Source organism: Chaetodon auriga, chromosome 12 (genome assembly GCF_051107435.1).
Source record: "Chaetodon auriga isolate fChaAug3 chromosome 12, fChaAug3.hap1, whole genome shotgun sequence".
In the NCBI taxonomy this organism is placed as follows: Eukaryota; Metazoa; Chordata; class Actinopteri; order Chaetodontiformes; family Chaetodontidae; genus Chaetodon; species Chaetodon auriga.
The window spans coordinates 10,534,570-10,554,973 of NC_135085.1; the positions used below are offsets into that span (position 1 = coordinate 10,534,570).

General features: G+C 41.8%; 1 protein-coding gene across 2 annotated transcripts; it reads right to left on the reverse strand.

Moving 5' to 3' along the window:
- Positions 1–4,720: 4,720 nt before the first annotated feature.
- Positions 4,721–9,934, reverse strand: plvapa (plasmalemma vesicle associated protein a). Of its 2 annotated transcripts, XM_076744010.1 has the most exons (7): positions 9,232–9,750; positions 8,637–8,703; positions 7,791–8,506; positions 6,571–6,824; positions 5,780–6,384; positions 5,444–5,501; positions 4,911–5,071 (listed from the first exon to the last, which is right to left on the reverse strand). In XM_076744010.1, the coding sequence occupies exons 1-7, from the start codon at positions 9,625–9,627 to the stop codon at positions 5,038–5,040; spliced, it is 2,130 nt and encodes a 709-aa protein (XP_076600125.1). In that variant the 5' UTR covers positions 9,628–9,750; the 3' UTR covers positions 4,911–5,037. The 2 variants fall into 2 exon arrangements, with proteins under 2 accessions (XP_076600124.1, XP_076600125.1); XM_076744009.1 differs by having other exon boundaries at positions 4,721–5,071; positions 5,780–6,824; positions 9,232–9,934.
- Between the last annotated feature and the right edge of the window lie 10,470 nt (positions 9,935–20,404).

The window sequence follows — 20,404 nt, forward strand, 5'->3', positions numbered from 1 at the left end:
AATAACTTCAACTTTTCAGTGAAAAATTTAAGGTGATATTAACGTCATGCTCTGTAAATTACCACAACATTCAGACCTGTAAAAGAACTTGAACCAAAAGGAAACTTAATTACACATCCATGACACTTTAATTTCCCTCCAATTCCATTCCAGCATGACAATACACAGTTATGGACACTAGATGGAGGCAGTAGACAGCTTAACCCATTGGGCAGGGGTCAGGCTGCTGCCACATTATTCAACCATCTACCTAAAACAACCCTAACAGGAAAAAAGGCAGTTCTCAGGAACTGATAAGACACAGAGAGGTTTGAGGTTAAAGGTAAAGGTTCTAGCTTCTCATAAATTATAGAGATAAACAAATGGGACAGATAACAGAAACAAACCATTGGACCACAAAACCACAAAGAAAAACATGATGAGAGCTCAACAGAATGCAAAGACAAAAGGTAAAAATAAAGCTTTGGAACTGTATCTGGGTTTGGAGGTTTGAAAATTGATCCATGGTCAAATTATGCCACTGTTTGCCTTTTGTCACATCACTGGACCTCTCTGAAACTGCATGAGTCGGATGGCCTTCTGTGAATTTAAGAAATGATAACAAACTATTGAAATGAGTTTCCAGAGAACCTCTCTTCACTTGCTTTCACTTTCCTTTTTTACTCATAGTAAAGAACTGATGACCTCGAAACAATATTTTAACTATAAGGAAACAATAACCTTTTGTCTTTTTGTCAAAATAATGTGATTTATTAATTATGAACAAATATTATTTATCAGCAGGTATGACATGGTCAGAGTGGACATCCTGCTGAAGCGGCCTTGTCTCTTCACCTAAACCTGACCTATACTGAGTTTAGCGGCTGTCAGCGGGTGTTTGCATACACTTAAGATAAGACTGAAGTGTTTTTATCCCAGGGGAAATTATTGTGCAGCTTTGTGCAATGACTCATGTCTCTCAGTGGGTGTAAGGGATTGAAACCGAATAACTGCTGTGGCTTTAGCGCCAACTTTGTCTTACAGAGGAGATGGTCAGTAATCTTCTCTCTATCCCTGTCAATGGTGCTGCAGCAGTTAGGCTCTCAGTATATGATGGATAATCAATGACATGGATAAATGTGGCGCTGTTGCAGCTGTGCTGGACTCACAGCAGCTCAGCTCATGACAACAATTGACACTTAGGAAATAGTCATTTGTTCCTCAATTAAGCATCTTGTTTCTAGTGTGTTTAGCTTTAGTTTGGCAGGTGCGTGTACAGAACAAGGGATAAAAACATAATGTAACTGAATTCAGTGCGTATTTTGTGTGACACACATTAACACTGATCACCAAAATAGTTTGTTTTTTCACTGGTATATTTTCATTTGATTTGATCTTCTGACTTTTGAATCCAGCACCATCATCAAGTCAGAATTATCATTCACTCACCACTATATGAGCAGATCTAATGCAAAACGAAAGACAAATAAGTCCCAACTATACTGTGTTTAATGCTAATTAGCAAATGTTAGCATGCTAAAACGCTGTGTTCAGATGGTGAATATGGCAAAACTGATACACCTGAACACAGCATGTTAGCAAGTTGATGTTAGCATTAAGCCTGAAGCATCCTGGCTACATCGTCACAGAGCAGCTAGCATGGCTGTAGACACTAAACTTGTACTGTTCACATATACTCCATATTTGGCAGTTTTGATTCATGTTTTTAATTTACTTTTATAATGTATTACAGTCATTAAATTGCACTTGCTCAGTTTGGTTGAAACTCTTCTACAACTGCACATAATTGTTTGTAATCCCCTCAAGCTGTGGAACAGAAAGAAATCTGGCAGGGTTGCAACGTGTGAGAGCCGCTGGTTCTGGAAGTGATTTTCACTATTTTTACTCCCAATTCAGCCTTTTCTTTCAACGATATCCTCAATGTTGCTCAACAAAGAACCTCAGTATCCCCCAATTAATGTAATGGTCAGATCTATGTTAGGACCAGAAGATTCAATTATTGCAGCTTTATATCTGAGAAATCATTTTTTTATCCATCATTTTGGCATTATGGATGGCTCTCAGTACTGCAATAATCATGAGCCTCAGCCATCGTTGCCATGGAGAAGAATCCAGCCAGAGGCATAGATGAGAGTGTTCAAAACACTTCATAATGCTACACCACCACTGCTAAATTAAACCAAAGTTGACCCCAAAATTAAAAGTGAACTGGTTTAAAATGCAAATTATAAAATGTCTTTTCTAAACAGCGAAACCCTTAGCTTCCACCCACTGTAAGCAGCACACATGACAAAATTTTAAACTCAGTGATTAGATGTTTCTTGCTGAAATGCATCCTGTGACCCGTGGGTAACATTTCCCTGCGAGATTTATAGATACACAAGCTTGTATCACAACCTTCATTGATTACATTAATATATAACACAGCTGTTAATGTTTTGGAAGGATTATTTAACCACAAGTGTTTCATGTGCATCCCAGCCATAAAAGAGCTTCATCTGTGAGTTGTTGGGTTGTTTTTGTTACTGCAGTAAACCAAAGAAAAGTTGCATCTGCAGTGTTTTGGTAAGTTGACATCACGTGTGCAACTTCAGGACTGCAGGATTGTCCATAAAATTGAGGCTACATTCGGTCTAGTTGCTCAAACACAGGTTACAGGATGCCAAACCCATCCTCTTTAAGCAATTAAACTGGCCCATGTTTTCTTTTCCAGAACTCTTGAAGAGAGAGGTCAAGGTGAAAGTCATGCTTGAGCTGAAGGACGTCAGTGCTATGGTACATTTTCCCTCCCAGCTGTTTACAGCACTTACCTCACCCCCACCTCCTTAACACTATATTATCTGCACAACAGAGGGGGTTTTGCCCCCTGATGACTTTACCGGCCTGAGCAGCCATGGGCCCAAGGGAGGCCAGGCAGATAGGAAATGCAATTAGAAGTCACAGTAAAGTGGGAACATTAGCAGCCACGGACAAAGGAGGTCACAGTCCTGCAACCCCAGGTGAGGAAGGAGGTCGTAATCATAAGGACCCGTTCCCTTTCCTGCATCATGAGGGGGAAGGAGGTGGCCGGGCAGGCTGCGACACAATGGTCCCAACTCTGCGTCAGTGGTCTCAGGGCTCTTCACAATGCTGAGGGTCAACATCCCCAAAGAAATGCCAGCGATGAGTCTCGTCATGTGTGGAAGTCTCAAACCTCAAACTGGATGATCCTGATCCCAGTGGCACATATGGCCTAAATGATGACCCAAAAATAAAGACAAGTATGGATAGACTAACAAAGCTTATTCACACCCTATTCAAAACCTTTTAGATAGTGTTGGTTGAACTTTTTCAGAATTATAAAAGAGCATTCAAAAAAGTTCAGCTACACTTACATGACAAAATTCACACTAACGTTTTTGCCAGTGTTGCAAAGATATTGTTAACGGCGGTACTAAATGGTTGTGTCAGCAATTGTAAAGCCAACTGTGGTGAAACGCATGTCAAGCCTCCTCTTTGGACTTTTGTATTGCACAATCCTAAGATGGTCCTTTTTAATGACACAAATAATTTGATGGTTGGGTTCAAACTGTACACTGTATCAGTAGTTTGTTCGACTGTCCACAGTGTAAAAACATTGTAACTTCAAATGAATTTATTGTCGGCTGTTACAGTTGCAACAATGGCAATGGAAAATTGTGTTATTCGTGTACGGGGAATAAAGAAATGACATGAGCTGGCCGGAAAAATGCACCAAGATGGCAGGAAACATGTTTGCACAGAGCACCATCATCATGATCATTTTCCAGTGAGATAGTTTTTACACATCCTGTGTCTCAGTCCGTCTAATAAAGTGACTCCCAGAAGCATCCAACCAGTTGACCTTTAATATCGTCACAGCTACTCCTACAGTAAGCCGCACATCCCAAATGTGGAAAAACACTTAATGTTAAACAAAGGATATCCTTTAGACAGGAAAGAGCTCTCCATTCACTCAACTCTAAGTACTGTATTTATTAATTGGCGCCACCACACTTTTGGTTCTTCAACAGTATGTTCCAGTGCAATGAACAGGATGTTTGTCTGTTCTCATAACGGTTTGTTACCCTGCTTCACTTTGACTTCGTGATAACGTGCAAATGAAAGGACATTTTCACTGAACCAATTCTATGATCAGTGCCAATAATATAATTTGAAACTCCATCACAGAGAAGTGCCACTCATATCTCACAAATATGCAAACAAACCTATTTATATTTTTCTATATTAATTTATGTCTCTTTGTTTCAGAAAGAAACCAATTACTAAAGAGTAAAGACAAAATCTGGCTGCTTTTGTTGTGTTATTGCCTTATTTTTGCCCATCTTTTCAAGTGTCATGTGTTATTTCTAATTGATACATGATGGTGTATTTAGGCAATGGATATCCGTGTTCTCCTCAGTTCAGGCACATTGTCTTAAACAACAGCATGTGTACAAGAGTGCTTCCAAAGGTTCCTCCCATCTGCCTCCACCGGCCTGCTGACAAGTTGGCAGGTAAACATAAACATGCTGGAGGGATTAAATCGTGTTGCCAGTAAATCTTGCCTGAAACATCACAGGAGGGGGTGGAGGATCATTTGTAGACAATTAGACACACAATAGGTGACGCACACAGGGACAAACAGTTATTTCCGGGTCTGCATAGGGTAATATCTTAAATAGCTTTGTTTATAAAGACGAGACAGGCATAGTTGATGTACTTATGTTCAAACAAAGCTTTTATTTTTCTATATTTACACTGTAAAAATACAACATTTGCTTATTCATCCTAAGTTGCATAATGTGTGGATACAAATCACTGACACACAAGCTTCACATTTTACATTCAAAGTGCAAAAGTTATTCTTCTTACTTTTCCAAATACATATTGAAGTATAAACTGTCACAAACAGTGTGTAAAATATGGTACATTTATATTGATATACAATATGTGAACTCAATATGAGAAGCTTGCATTTAGCAGTATGTAATAGATACAATGGAAGATAAACCTTTTGTTTTTTCCCACGAAGATGAATTAACCCAAAATTCTGGAGAGATCTTGTTTCTCCCTGGAAGAAAGAAAGAAAGAAAATCTTACATTATTTCTTTGTGTGATGATGATGATGATGAGTGAGTGCATAAAATCTAAAAACATCATAGCTTTTTGCTACAGGATGGTTTTGGCAATATTCCATATTTATATATTTATTGTCAACAATTCTCCATGAACAAAATGAAAACCAACAATGAATTGGTCAGACTAATATTGTTTTGTCAAAGTCTGAGAGACAGATTAATGTGCTATTGTTGTGTTTTTTTCTTGGGATTTGCTGCCAATAACAGATATATAGAATATTGCCTCTGTGCACACACTGTTCAGACTGCAACAAAAACAGTGGTAACACATTCACATTCAATAGCTAGAGATACTTCTTACTCACTCTGGGACAGCGGGGTTGATGAGGCGTTGCAGATCTTGAAGGTGCTGAGCAACACTGACTGTTGGTTAAACATAAGAAAACAGTGATTTGTCACTATTCAGCCATGACATAGCCAGCCAGGCTGCTTTTATGCTTCACAGAACTAAAGAACGCTAACAGTTAGCATTTCTACTGAGGTTCTACAAAGGCGACACCAGAGCCATTCATTCAAACGTTTGATGTAGTTGTGGAATTATCATAATGACATCCTTTAGATGCAAATGGGTGAACCATAACTTTACTTAAAATGTCCCAGAATGGGAAGAATAAACTAGACACAAACAACTGCATTCTTACCTGGGCCACCTCCCAGTCCACTTGTTCTTCCTGCCCCAATTGACGATCCAGTTCCACCAAAACTATTCCCACTTGATGGTCCTTTCCCTGTTCCACTTCCTGTCCTACTTTGTCCTGAGTTGGCCCCAAACCCAAACCAACCAAGTCCAGAGCCTGTTTTACTTGTAGATCCAGTTGACCCAGAGGATGACCCAAGACCTGGGGAGCTTTTCACACTTGATGTTGGCTTATTTGCGCCTGTCCCACTTAAGCTAAAGTTCGGGATTGACCCAGATGACCCAGAGGATGACCCAGTGGTTGATGAGCCTCGCCCACTCAGTGCTGGCTTATTTGAGCCTGTCCCACTTGAGCTAAGACTTGGATTGGACCCTGTGGATCCGTAGCTTGACGCAGCTCCCCCAGTTGATCCTGGCTTATTGTATCCCAACCCGGTGGAGCTACTAGACCCACCTGACAAGAGGGACGTGCTAGATGAGCCTGTCCCAGTTGATCCTGGCTTATTGTACGCTGATCCAAATGAGCTACTAGACCCACCTGACAAGAGAGACGTGCTAGATGAGCCTGTCCCAGTTGAGCCTTGCCTATTGTATCCCGACCCAGTGGAGCTACTAGACCCACCTGACAAGAGGGACGTGCTAGATGAGCCTGTCCCAGTTGAGCCTTGCCTATTGTATCCCGACCCAATGGAACTACTTGATCCAGCTGACAAGAGGGACGTGCTTGATGAGCCTGTCCCAGTTGAGCCTTGCCTATTGTACGCCGACCCAATGGAGCTACTAGACCCAGAAGACAAGATGGACGAGCTTGAAGAGCCCGTCCCAGTTGAGCCTTGCCTATTGTATCCTGAACCAATGGAGCTACTTGACCCAGAAGATAAGATAGATGAGCTTGAAGAGCCCGCCCCAGTTGATAGTGGCTTACTGAATGTTAAACCTGACCCCGTCCGACCAAGCTGATCCAAAGCAGAAGAGCTGGATGAGGCAGAGCTGGATGCCCACCCAGTCTGACTTGTCCGAGGCAGTCCTGGATATCCACTAAACCCTGTCTGAAGTCAAATGAGATCAGTGTTAATATGGGAAATAGATTCTACATCATTTGCAATTCTCAAAAATCTATTTCATTAACATTGTATGATGCAATCAAACTATTTTGAATTTACCCAAATCATTGTGTTGAATTATATTTTCTATTTTCTGACAAACCCCTGATTCCTCGATAACACTAGACACTTAACATAACAATTGGCAGACGTATTTTCCCAGTTCTCACCCCTCTGCTCTCTTGTACTTTATCGGCAGACACTTTCCCTCCTCCACCTCCTCTGCCCTGAAAGCTGGATCATTTCCAATAACCAAGTCAGGCTGCTTTGATCTCATTCATCTTATGTAAGGCCTTAAGATCTCCAAGCACTGGGATAAGAGCTCTGTTAGTATTCTAGATGTTATATTAGCAAATATGTCATATGATAATGCAGAGAAGGAGAGTATTATTAACAACATAGAGTTAGATGAACATCATCACACAAAAAGGAGTTTGTTGTTAAAGTCAACAGCTATGCAATGTAACAATAAGTTATATAGACTCATATTACATAATATTGTAGTAGAGAATCTCCACCGGCTTTCCTGCACCAGCATGTAATATCTGCTACTGCTGCCTTCTACAGCTTGCGATAAGTGAAACTCCAAAAGAAGTCACTGTTTTTGATAGTAATTATCTTTTGTCCTTTTAACTGTCTTCACTGATAAAACAGCTTCACTTAAAAGAACATTGTGTAATTGGTCTTGCAAGATTGTTCATGGTACAGTGGTCCGGTTTCCAATTCTAAATTTAGTTGCATTAAAATATTTAATCTTGAGTAATCTGAGTGTATTTTGGTAATTAAAGGCTGAATGAAGGAAACAGAAGGGCTCAGAAAGCCCAGCTTGTGTCCCCTTGAGGCCACAGTGCCCCACCAGAGCCCAGAGCTTATTACAATTCACGTGATCAGTCATGGCACCTGTTTTCTTACCTTAGCCATGCAGGTCAGGTTGAGCTGCTTGAGTTGCTGTGCAAGGTGCTCAGCCTCTTTAGTTTTATATTTGACATTGTTTTCCAGGACTTCTATCTCTCCATTCAGCCTCATCTTGTCTATCAGGAGTTTCTCCTTGTCCTCATCATGTTTCTGCTGAAGCTTGTTTAAGTTCTGCCTGTGCTGCTGGATCAGGCCTGTGCGGTTCTGGCTGCACCAGCGGTAGTCCTCAGACAGTCGCCAGTTCTCTGCCTTCAAGCGGCTGTTCTCAGACTGAATGCCAGACACCTGTTCTCCTACACTGTTCAAATAACGCTGGAACTTGTCCTCGACATCTCTGGACAGGCTGGTGCAATTGGTGCGGATCTGCTCCAGATGGTCCCTCTGTTTCGGACAGGTGAGCTGAAAGGCGATGTGTGCAGGAAAGAGGGAATCAACCTTCTCTAAGAAAGCCCTGGTGACATTGGTGACACCACTCAAGGACTGGGCAAAGTCATCTTTGCATTTTTGTCTATAGAACTCCACTGTCTTTTCATGCGTGGATTTGTCCCTCCTCAGACGGATGGCCTCCAAGTTCAAGTTGTCCCTCTCTTTGGCTATCTGGTCCATTTCAATCCTCATCCTCTGTGTTGTTTGTGTGAAGTTGGACTCCACAAGGTCAAGCCTGGCTTTCAGCTGTTCAGCCATAAGCCCACAGTTGCAGATACCTGGTTGTACTAGGTTATAAAGGCAAAAGAGAAAGTTGGCAAATATATCTTTCTAAATCTTGCAGGCGAGGATTAGTAACTCAAATTTTTCATTTATATATCTATTTTTGGGTTTGCAATGAAGAAATTTTGTACTTACATTGTGGGCATTGGCCAAGTGAACGTGATGTCATCTTGCAAAAGATCGACTCTTGCGTGCACTGTTGCTGTTCAAATTATGTTGAAAGAATTGTGTGTTTTAGTAAGTTGTTCTAAACCAACTAAACAAAATGTAAAAACAGTGGATCATTTACATGTGGGTCTACAGTGGCACATTGACTCATAATAATTATATCTGTTGTGTTACTTCTTGTTCTAAAAACTATAAGATAATATCTCAGAACTGCATTTTACAATCCTATTTATCTAAAAACACCAAACTTACATTTATGCAGTAATGAGTGGTGTAAATATACTCAGCATAGCGGAGTATGACACTGTTCAAGCTTATCAGATAATTGAACCACAAGCTTTAACAGCTTTTTATCTGCTGGGGCTCAATTTGACCAAGGCATTGCAGGTATTTCCTTTCATTTGTAACTTTATTTACACTAACAACATTTGATGAAAGGCTGTTGAAAGGTTAAAGTTCAATTCCAAAGAAGCTGTAACAATTAAGTTACACATGGAAACGCTCACAAAAGACAATAATTTGCATGTTAGGTGTAATACAAACACTCAGCTCAGTCTCTCACCAGCCTCTTGTCAATATCTTGGATAAGGATTGATGAGATGTTGGCGACGTAGCGCAGCCTGGCCAGGTCCCAGTCATTGCGGGCCTTTTCAGTCAGCGTGGAGTTGAGTAAGGTGGTCAGGTTCTTCCTCTGGTGCCTCAGGGCGACGTTCTCTATGGAGAGTCGGCTGAAGCTCTCCTCCAGGTCCTCGATGCGTGATGTGGATGCTGAGTCCTGCTTCTTACCATAGATCAGAAAGAGCACCAAGCTGACTATGATAAGAGACTGAATGAGCGATGAGAAGAAGAAGACAATGCGCATGTAGTAGCCGCAGCTCTTGCCATTTGAGCGGTACTGCATCTTCTTTTGGGCCTGCGGGCTGTACTTGGAGACCTGAGAGTAGCCACTGCTGTACATAGGTGCTGATGGCTAAACGAGGGTCTGAGAAAAGTAGTATATAGTAGAGTCCAAGGCTTGAGGGTTTCAATGTACAGCCAGCCAAGTTCAAACGAGGTTCATCTCTAAATCAGAGAGCAGACACGTTCCTCCTCAGCACTCTGGAGCCAAATGAACAAGTCAGACTGAATTATTTCAGAGCAGCCACTAGATTTCACAATCCATTTCTTGTAAAGCAAGTGCCCTCTTTCTGTAACAAAGCCCAGACGTGAGCCAGATGTTTCCTCTCTGCAGTGTTGATAGCATGAGAATTGATCAGATTGTGGGTGAGGTGTAAACATGGGTAGGAATTTATAAACTCCTCTAGCCTCCTCAGTCCCCTCCCTCCATCAGCCAGCTCCCTGCTCCATCAGCTGCCCCTCCCTACACAGAGACTATCAACACACACACATGGCCAGTGTGCATGCATGTACAGTATGAGCCCCACACACACTTACTTGTGGTTGTGCTTAACACATTAAGCTGTCTCAGTGTTTGTTCTTGAAAATGATTGTGTCACAACATTTTTGATTTTTGGAATTGTAATTGCTGTCATTTCGTCACCATAAAATCTAATTTCATGAGCATTTAGTGTTCAGCAAATTAGTATGAAGTCTCAAAGTCTCAGTTTGGTGGTATTGATTACATGTCATTTATATTGACAACACCTCCTGTTTTCTGTTCTGGTAAAAAAAAAAAAAAAAACAACAACTTTTTTATGGGATCATGGACAGTGTTTTCCGGTGCACAGCAGACCAGGAGGACAATGGCTCCTGTCGTTCTTCTGACGTTATCGTTCAGAGCCTCTTTGATGCTTCGAGTCTCAGTCCAACATGATGACGTGGGTAAGCCCTCTGTCTCATAGGTCACACACACACACACACACACACACACACACACACACACAAAGAGAGAGAAGCTCAATTTAAAATGAAATACAAGAGCCTGACAGTAACAGGCACAACTTTTTCCTGCCAGGCGTTGTTGACGTGCCAGGCCTCATCTTGACAGGAAGCAGTAATTCATAGAGGAACTGTTGATGGCCAAACCTGCAGCAACTTGTAGGCGCCAACAAACGCAGGATATCAGAGACAAATGTGAGAAATAAACAGTCACAGTGTTGATTTAATTGAGGTTGAAGTGGGTTGTTTTTATTTTCACTTCTAAACACTGGGTACGGAGGGGTTTTTTCGGGGGGACAAATTCATATTTTGGATCCATTCATGAGATGTTGCCAAGCTGGCTGACACAGCGTGTTTCAATCAATAAAAGAGGCTTGTTGCATAATTTATGTCACTTATTACTTACAAGGGAGTTCTGTAAAAGACCTTCACTCTATGCATAAATTTATAAACGTATATTGTTGGAACTTTGTCTCTCAAAATCTCAGTTGTTATTAATTAGTATTGGTGGTAGTTCTAGTAGCAGCAGCACTGGAATCAGCAAAAACTAGGAGTAGTATCAGTGTGCATTTCTTTTTTTAATCTCCATCATGATTATTATTTTTATTTCTATTTTCCCCATCAATTTAATCTCCTACACTTCCCATTCTTTTTTTTTTTTTTTTTTTTGTTCATCCATCTGCCCCATAGGCCGACTGTTCAGAACACACAGACACACAGACACACAGACACACAGACACACACACACACACACACACACACACACACACACACACACACACCAACATCAAACCAACACACCACACAACAGCTTACATAACTGTTCTAAAGATGTTAATGTTCTTACTGTTCTTGTTTTCCTCTTGTTGGTTTTGCCAGTGTTTTGTCTTTCTGGCTTGATAATAAAAAATAAAATAAAATATGAATCTACAGCTGGCATTCATTAACTCAACAAACTTTCACAACACTGTAGTTGAGCTATGTCCAAAAACAAGTGGGAGTGCGGTCAAAGGTTTGATGGTGTGTGTCTGGAGGAGACATATCCAGCATAGAAAGGATATAAGTGCATCGTGTGTAAAGAGTTGAAGAGACGAAGCTTCTAACAACATGTGTGTTTCACAAGTGAGAGCTGAAACAGTAAAACACTGTTGCTTTGATGGTGTTAAATGGTCAGTTGACTCAAATTGCAAAAACACACATTTACATACTTACTGCTCATAGCCACACAGATAGATTTACTGTGCTGTGAGGTTCTGTGATATTTGCCTCTGAAATATGTTAAACTATCTCACTTAAATGAACTGGAAAATGACAAGTTATTGAGGCAGAAACCCTGCGAGGTCACACCCGGCCTTACACGCATTTATTTAAAATAAAAGTTAATAAAATTATCAAAAATGAACAGAACGTGGCATCAGATTGCATGATTAAATATCATTTTCAGAGGCTTGACAGCAGAAACGGTTTCTGACCGAGAATTTTTGGAAGACATTAAAGTAGGCTCTATTGAAAAGTGTTCATCCAACCACCCAAATACTGTTCATCTCTCAGCCCAACAACTGCTGCTGGTGTGGGTGTGAAACAGTCTAATTTGGCAGCAACTCATGGGTGAACAAACCAAAACTGCACCACTCCCACACACCACCCACCTACTGTAGGTGTGTAGCTGTGGCTCCTGTAGCTGAGGTTATGTCTTTTAAAAGAATGTCCAGTTTTCGGGGGGCCCTGGGTGTCGCAGATGACTTATTATACTGGGTGAGACAGTGAGGGAACAGAGCTCCATTGTGTTGGCAGTATGTAGGATATGAAGTGTTCTGGAGACACAAAGCACACTGAAGTGTTTACAGGGATAACTTCCTGTCAGATGACGGAATCTGCTGAGATTGCCTTGCCCTGGTTTGGTGCTCTTTGTTGATGAACTAGATGTCCCTGACACTGGCAATTCCTCCAAGAATTCATTGAAAATCAAAAGATTTAGAGTTTAACCAACTGGTTTAGCAAAGCTGTCTGAGCTGTGAAATGTCTCACACCAGTCAATCATCCTCATACAGTTCGAGGAGACGAAAAGAAAATCCTGCAACGTGTTTATTATTTTCTCTGAAACTGAAGACCTGACTCCAGAGTCACTCGACAGAACCTCAGGCTCTATTATGCTCATGTTTCTTCAATATGAATACAGTATACACCCACCCAATATCCACTCAAGTACCACTGAGATCAATTTCTCATTGACACAGTTCAGCCTTGGTGGCATAACATACAAACTCTGTTCTTCACTTTTTGAATTCTATTAAGAAATCTATAAAAATACAATTATTTTTTACTTTAAACCAAACAAATAAAACATCTAAAAGCTGCTGCATGCCTGGATAATGTTAGTGTAAGTGTATAAAAACTATAATGTATTTAAACTGATCATCAAAGTTTTAAAATTGTTATATAAACATACATACGCGCATACATACACAAGAAACCCTGTTATTGGAGGAAGACAAAAGAAGGAGTAAATGGTGCCTGCGTTTTCTGCTGTTACTGAAGGTTTCTGAAAAACTCATATTTATATGCAGCTCCTCAGAAATGAGAATTTTCTTATTTGGAACAAGATTGGCCCATTTTAAGTGATAATAATGGTGACAGTAGCATAGTATCTGGACTGAGGACACATGCCAGCACGAGGACACACTCCAGGCAACATTCAAGCCTCATACACGGTATTGTCATGAAACACCGCCACTTAGTGGGGAATCAATATAACTGCAGCTGGAAATGACCTCCTTGGTTGATTTATCAATACACGTGGTGAATGAATGAATGAACTGCAAGATTTCCTGAAGTAAATAATCCTCAGGTGAAGCAGTAGATGGGGACAGGATAAACATCTGTAGAGGACACATCGTGTTGAGCTGAGCTGTGTTTTATTTATTCATGGCTTTAACTGTGACTGATCTGATTATCTGTATTCAATATTTGATGGACTGAGTCTCACATACAATCTATGCTCCTGAATTTACTCACAATTATCCTCCAAGTATGAAAAAACTACCCTAGAATCTGGCTGGAATGTCATCTTTAGTGTCTGATCTGAACACAGTTTTACTTATATGGTATTTTTAGTGAGAAGGCTCCAGTAAGTTTCAGTTGTATGAATACCTGCTGAACTGAAAAGACGCACTCAAGAGCAAAGACATTACGCTAAGTAGGTTTACTTCTTTTGAATACCTCAGTTTTATATTGAAGGGTGCTCCCAAATTTTGATTTTTAACCATTCGCAGACCTCCAAGATACTCTGCAAATTTTACTGAAGACTTGGCAGAAGATGTTGCAATCAGTAACATTAACTGACAAAACCAGGGTGACACAGCTTGGCGTGAAATGAACCACTGATGTATTGTGTCATGCAAGTCATACAGAAACATGAAAACATGTGGCAGCAAGGAAAGAGAAACACTGACAGGAGTCAACAACAACTGTTGAGTTTCAATAAAATGACATAGCTGACGTTAATGAGACGCAGTTATGCTAATGTTTGGCTACATGAAACCTATAGCCTCTAATTCATCAGTCAGCGTTCACTGGGTTTGCCCTGTGCTGAAGAATGCATACTGGTATCTCCTCCTCCTCTTCAATCATCATAAATTCAGCTATCGTCTTGTGTTCCTCAAATTATTTGGCTTTGAGGAGACTGATATCGGTGCCTACTGAGGACCTGCTGTAGCAATGCATATGGGAACACTAAAGGGCAAACAATCACAGATCAGAGGTTTTTCCCTCAGAAAATCCTCAGGAAAGACTTATGGTGATTTTATGCGACTAATTTTTTTCGAAGGCATCCTAAGATGAAGATTTAAGGGCGACCTTTGCCTATGTGGTTTTATGCAACTGGGCTCTGGAGTCTCTGCCGGTTGCCAGGCAACTACTCAATAAGTGCATTTCCCAAAATGTCTAAGAACCATTTAATGAGAACCAGCATTTGGAAAATAATCAAATTTCTATATTTTTTTTTTGCTCTGGCACTTCTCACTCCAGCCACCTGCCATCCTGTTTCACCTGCCCTCACCCAACGACAAGCTTTTCCAATGATAACGCCAGAATAACGAGGAGAATCACATTACGAGCTTTCCCTCCAGAGGTGTTTTGGCCAGTAACTTGCTCTGAAGGGTCTGGTTACCCATATCACAGCCGTGTGCTATATCAAGTGACAAGCCTGAAGAAAGAGGTCTTATAGAGGGGGGGGTGGTAAATACCTGAGTCGACCACCAGACTGAGCAGACAAATAAACAACGTGGCGCTAAATAACTGTGTGTGTGCAGAGTTGGTGTTAAGTGGAGAAAGCGGGTGGAAATTCTTTCTTTTGTCCCCCACGATCATCTCAAGAGTGGGCAACATCCCACCAGCCAAATTTCAATGATATTGTACCACTGCAGTAAAAATGCAGACATTCATTTATCACAACAATGCTTGATGATATCGAAGCCAGGATTGCTCAAATGAATTTCCTCAACAGGCACTGTGATGTGCAGTCCCCTCAGATGATTTATTCAGGCTCAAATTTAATTTAAAAATGAAAGGATAGCTGTGACCAGCGGCTCCTGTGGTGATGTGATAAGAGTGGCTGCAGCATTCATATCAAAAAAAAAAAAAAATTCTCCCTCGCATTGTATTTATCTGCTTTTTTTTAATCAATTTTTTCCTGCTGGGCCGAGAGGCATTAACAGGTAAAATATGGAGGATGTGGTTCCTAATAATGTGACGTACGGCGGCTTCCTGCATGTTCCCATCAGGCACCTCTCATCAGAGGTGGCTGAACAGGCCAAATGATGAATCCCTGAGACTTAATCCCCCCCCCCCCCCTTGTCTCTGTGTCCTTCAGCCTGGCAGATGTTTTCCCTTTGACACGCACAAAAGGCCTCTGTGTTTGGGTCCAGGCCTGTCCATTCCTCAGAGGTCACAGGTCACTCTGGTCTCAGGGTGAAGCTGTCACTGCAAGTCTAAACATTTAACAGCCATCAGAGCGTGATGAAAACACAGTCCCCGCGAGAAGGCTGCACAGACGTCTCATGATTACTTAAGTAAAGACCTACTTTCCATATGCTGATGCGGTTGAGAGCACACACTAACACTCCCAGATTGAATTACGGTGGTTGCTGGGGATGCCTGGAGGAGAGGGCTGGCCTAACTTTAGACACTTGGACACGCAGGGGGTGGATGGTTGTATTTGTTATGGGACGGTCCTCTGTAACAGACCTTAAAGGTTAACTTAAATGGTTGAAATGTTAACCGAATGAATTGCTGAGTGAGTCGTGCTTGGGCCTGCCCAGAAATGCCGACAGGTGGGGTTTAACGGCCAACACTGCCGTCTGAACTTTGAAAGAAGTCTGATGATTTAAAGCCAAAGAAAACTAAGGATTAGTTTAAATTTGACCGATTTCTGAACTGGATTACACGGTTTAAAAGATGGATTACAGACAATTAAACAAAACAGAAGCTTAATGGTTTTATGCCACGATTACACGCGACTGTTGCAAAATTCATGTATATGCAAACTAAATTCCAATTTGTGAAGAAATTAGAAATTTTAATCTGTGAAAAATGTATGAGATGAAAAATCTGATTGCACAGAAATATAAGATCAGTTTGTATGACGTGAATTGAAGTGTAAAATGAATATATCATAGGATCTGAATGAACAGACTATTTGTAAACTCACAAACTTTGACAGGCATCACAGTCGTTCACATGCTATGATCCAAAGACATGCCCGACCTTCAGATGACTTAAAATTACAGCCATGACTTGTTAATTCCTCCTATCCACAACAAACCTTCACCTAAAGACTATTCACCTAAATAAAGCTCCACACTGTCAGAATCAGAATCAGAAATACTTTATTGATCCCAGAGGGGAAATCGTTTCATTGTTTAAGACTCTGTGTCAGCTGACACAAAGTCTGGACCGTGACAAGTCAGAGCAACATCACAGAGGTGCAGGTATACAATCAAACCTCTGACAGAGACAAGGACACACATGGTGGTGCATACAAATGTGTGTATACCTGCTGTTCTGTAGAATTGTTTTTTTTATTTACACTCACTGCTGGTGGTGCATGAAGACTCGACAGGTGTGTGTAAGCCTGGCCAACCGGAAATAGAAGTGACTTCAAATGACTGCAGCGAGGCAGCGTGAGGATACAGAGCGGTCATTAGAGCTGTAAACAAACTCAGGTTAAATGTTTGTTTTTAAGATGTTGTCAGGTTTCAATTACAATATGCGATTTTTTTAACCAAACTGTGGATTGATTGAGAATCAGCTATGTGCTGCATGTTTCCTGTGAACTGCTTTGAACTGCTTTATTAGGTACCTCTAGTTAAACTAAAGCACTAATGCAGTGTAACAGAGCCATGGAGTGAATGCTATCTTCATTAAGCTTATACTGTCAACGCTCCACGTGCAGCCAGGTGTGCACAATGCAGCTCCACCTGTACTTCTGGAAGGAGAAAGTTTGTAGACGGCATGATCTGAATTATATTTTGTATGTTTGTGTGTGTGTTAAAATTAGTTTTCAGGATTAAACACAGGTTAGCTTCTTGGTTTTTCCAAAGTCATTAGTTCTCTAAAAATATTCATTACTGTTCCCAAATTAGTACGTTTTGTCAGAATAAGAACATTAAACGATCGTGCTCAGTTCGTCCCCGTCACCTCAGGTTCAGTCATATTCATTATCTTCTGAAAGCCAGCCTTCGCTGCTCGCTGTGCACGTGTCACTGAGTACCATAAAGTGTGAATTTAAACCTGTCAGGTCATCTGATGTGAGTCATTTGGGTTTAATGCAGATACACATCATCTTAGTGGCCTGACATCCATTAATTTAGACTGTTATGTACTGAGGGAGCACACTGCCAACATGTGGGTCACAGTTATTAAATTTTGTGCTCAAATTATTCATTTCAGCATCTCATGGCATATATGGCAGGGTCAGCCATCAGACCAATTTCTACTTGTGGTCAAACATGGTACTGCATGAGAAACATGTGGCCTTGAAGTTTGTTCCTCATAGACCTTTATTATGAAAAACATCTTAAAGATACAGCACAAATGGCACACAGTGTCAAATACTACTTTAAGATGTGCGATGACCCTTTAATACTCGAATGAGAGTTTTTGAACAGCATGTAGCTGTAAAACCTCAGTGCTTCACTGTCAGCCGCCCCTGTGTGCGTAATACTGTTTGCTTGGCAGCTGGCAGACATCTTCTGCAGTCTTGCATTTTCTGGATTCCTCAGTGGGAGTGACCACATTTCTGACTGTCGGTTCAAAGGTCACATCACTCCTGCCACCAGCAGTGTCTCTCCTACAGACGCACACACTGAAGTGGAAATGACGGGCATGTACAGCATTGCTTTGAATCTATAGTTTATCACAGCGGTCCTCAAACTTTCTCACTTGAAGGAGCCCAAAACTGGCACAAAGTAGACCACAGACCCCATTTGATAAGATTTGTCACAGTGTCCCCCATCTGATAATGTGCTTTATGTTTTATTAGAGAACGTATGAAACCCATGACTACAATAGTCATACACTTTATCTATGAATTATTTAGAGAATTATAGAGAAAATGAATGGTTCCCCTTTTTGCTGTGGACCCCCTGGAACCACCTCAAGGTCCCCACTTTGGGAACTGTCGGTTTATACTGTACCTTTTATCACTCTGCTCAAATGCTGCTTTAACGTGACATATTGTAAATTAATCACTAAATATAAATACTTATTTCTTAATATTTTTTGCAAAGGCATGTATTTTTCCAATGAAGGAATCTTCTACCTATAATATTTAGAGGACAGCGTGGTAGCTTCTCTAAACGTGACTGAAGTAACCACCACTGTGGATGTTAACATTCCACCAGTGTGACGCCATTGTTGATGAAATACTGCATTAATCTAAAGTGAGTACACATTCAAATGTTACAACAATGGACTGAAAACTATACAATTCGGAGCCGATACCTACTGTTAGAAAACAATAAAGAGAATAAATGTATTCAATTGTACTATTTCTTGGTTACAAAAGTATTGATTAACGGCTCTGTGGGTATCTCTTCTTACACACAAACACACACACACACACGCACACACACGCACGCACACACACACACACACACACACACAGAGTCCTTTACAAGCACCCTTTATTTGACAAGCCTAATCTGTCCCAACACAAGAAGTGACAATAAGCAGGCACAGCGGCCTAATTAAAGGGACTTTCATTCAAATTAACACACACACACTCTCTCTCTCAGACACACACACACACACAACCCTCTGATGACCCATTAGCTGCACAATGGCCAGGACAATGCATCTGTGTCTCATACACACACATTCTGTCCTCCGGGGGGTAAAGCTGGGTTTACATTTAGGAATGCCATAAAAGTGTCCATGGAGGGGAAGAATGTCAGTAAACACTTGTTAGATAAGACAACAAGTTGCATACAGTGAATCTGCAAATGCGCCATATCTACAACCCCCCCCCCCCAAAACCTCAAAGAGCCCTACGTTTACAAGCAGATTCATCACCTATCTCTTAAAGCTCTTATCCAGGGTCACTGTGTGTGCTCCTCCTCCTCCCCTTTATCTGCATTTGACCCTTGGCTTTTCAGCACGACAGGGGTGTGAAAGTCAGTTTGATCTCTGGGGGTAACCTCTGACACGAATCACTGACAGAGACAGACGGACAGACAGACAGAGAGAGAGAGAGAGAGAGAGAGAGAGAGAGAGAGAGAGAGAGAGACAAAAACAGACAGAGGGCCTTGAGCAAATGAGCAATGACCACAAAATAGTAACCTTTACTTCCAGCACAATAAGCTGCTCTCAAGCGGGCTGCTCCACACGAACGCAGGATCAAAGTGTGTTATTCAAGGGGGGAAGACACGTCCTCCCTGTGAGACATACGCTTCACCTCGCTGCTGCTTTGCTTCGTGTCTCGGAGCGGAGAAACTTTCAGATGCAGCGTTTGATTGCCTTCTAAAAGACAAAGACCGGGCAGGAGATCAGCTCGCTTGTATTTGTTGCAGGGCTTCAGGGTAATCTGGTGTTGTCGGGGTGGGTTTTTTGGAGGCCTCGGGGTCATGCTCTCTGCATCTCTGAGGAGAGAGATCCTCCACATCCTTCCTGTGTGTGTGTGTGTGTGTGTGTGTGTGTGCATGCTACCCCACACAACCCACTCTCTTTGCTCTTTGACTCCAATGGCCATATAAGGCGGCCGGCACCATGGTAACCGCAGGGCTTGAATAGCAGTGTCAAATCCCTGGGAGCACACGCGCACACACACACACACACACACATCGACTGCCCCCTCCCCCTCTTCACACACTCCCTCTCTCTCCACTGCTTTGCTTGATCTCCCTCTCACACACAAACAGGCTAGAGGAAAACAGACAGGAGGAGAGAGGGGCGAGGAGGGGAGAAGAATCAAACTGACAGAAATCCAGCCTGTCTCGAGCTGTGGCCATTTTCTTGAATCGTAATTTGATTTGTGGACTCTGAAGCCTGAGAGAGAAAAAGAAGTGGTGGGGGGGGAGAGGAGCACCCGTCCCCCACCAACCCCCCACCTCCTGCTCGCCTGAGCCATAGGCAAAGGCTTCACACACACACACACACACACACACACACACACACACACACACCGACGGAGAGCAGCACTCAGGGCTAGGCCGCAAGTCATTAGTTCTTGGTGGGCAAGCACTGACAAAAGGCTGCAGGGAGATGAGAGCCCGGAGAGCGACCGCAGGAACTACGGAGGGCTGAGCAGACGGACGCTCTCCTGCCGCTCTTGATTGTTTTGTTTTCTTCCCTTTTTTTGA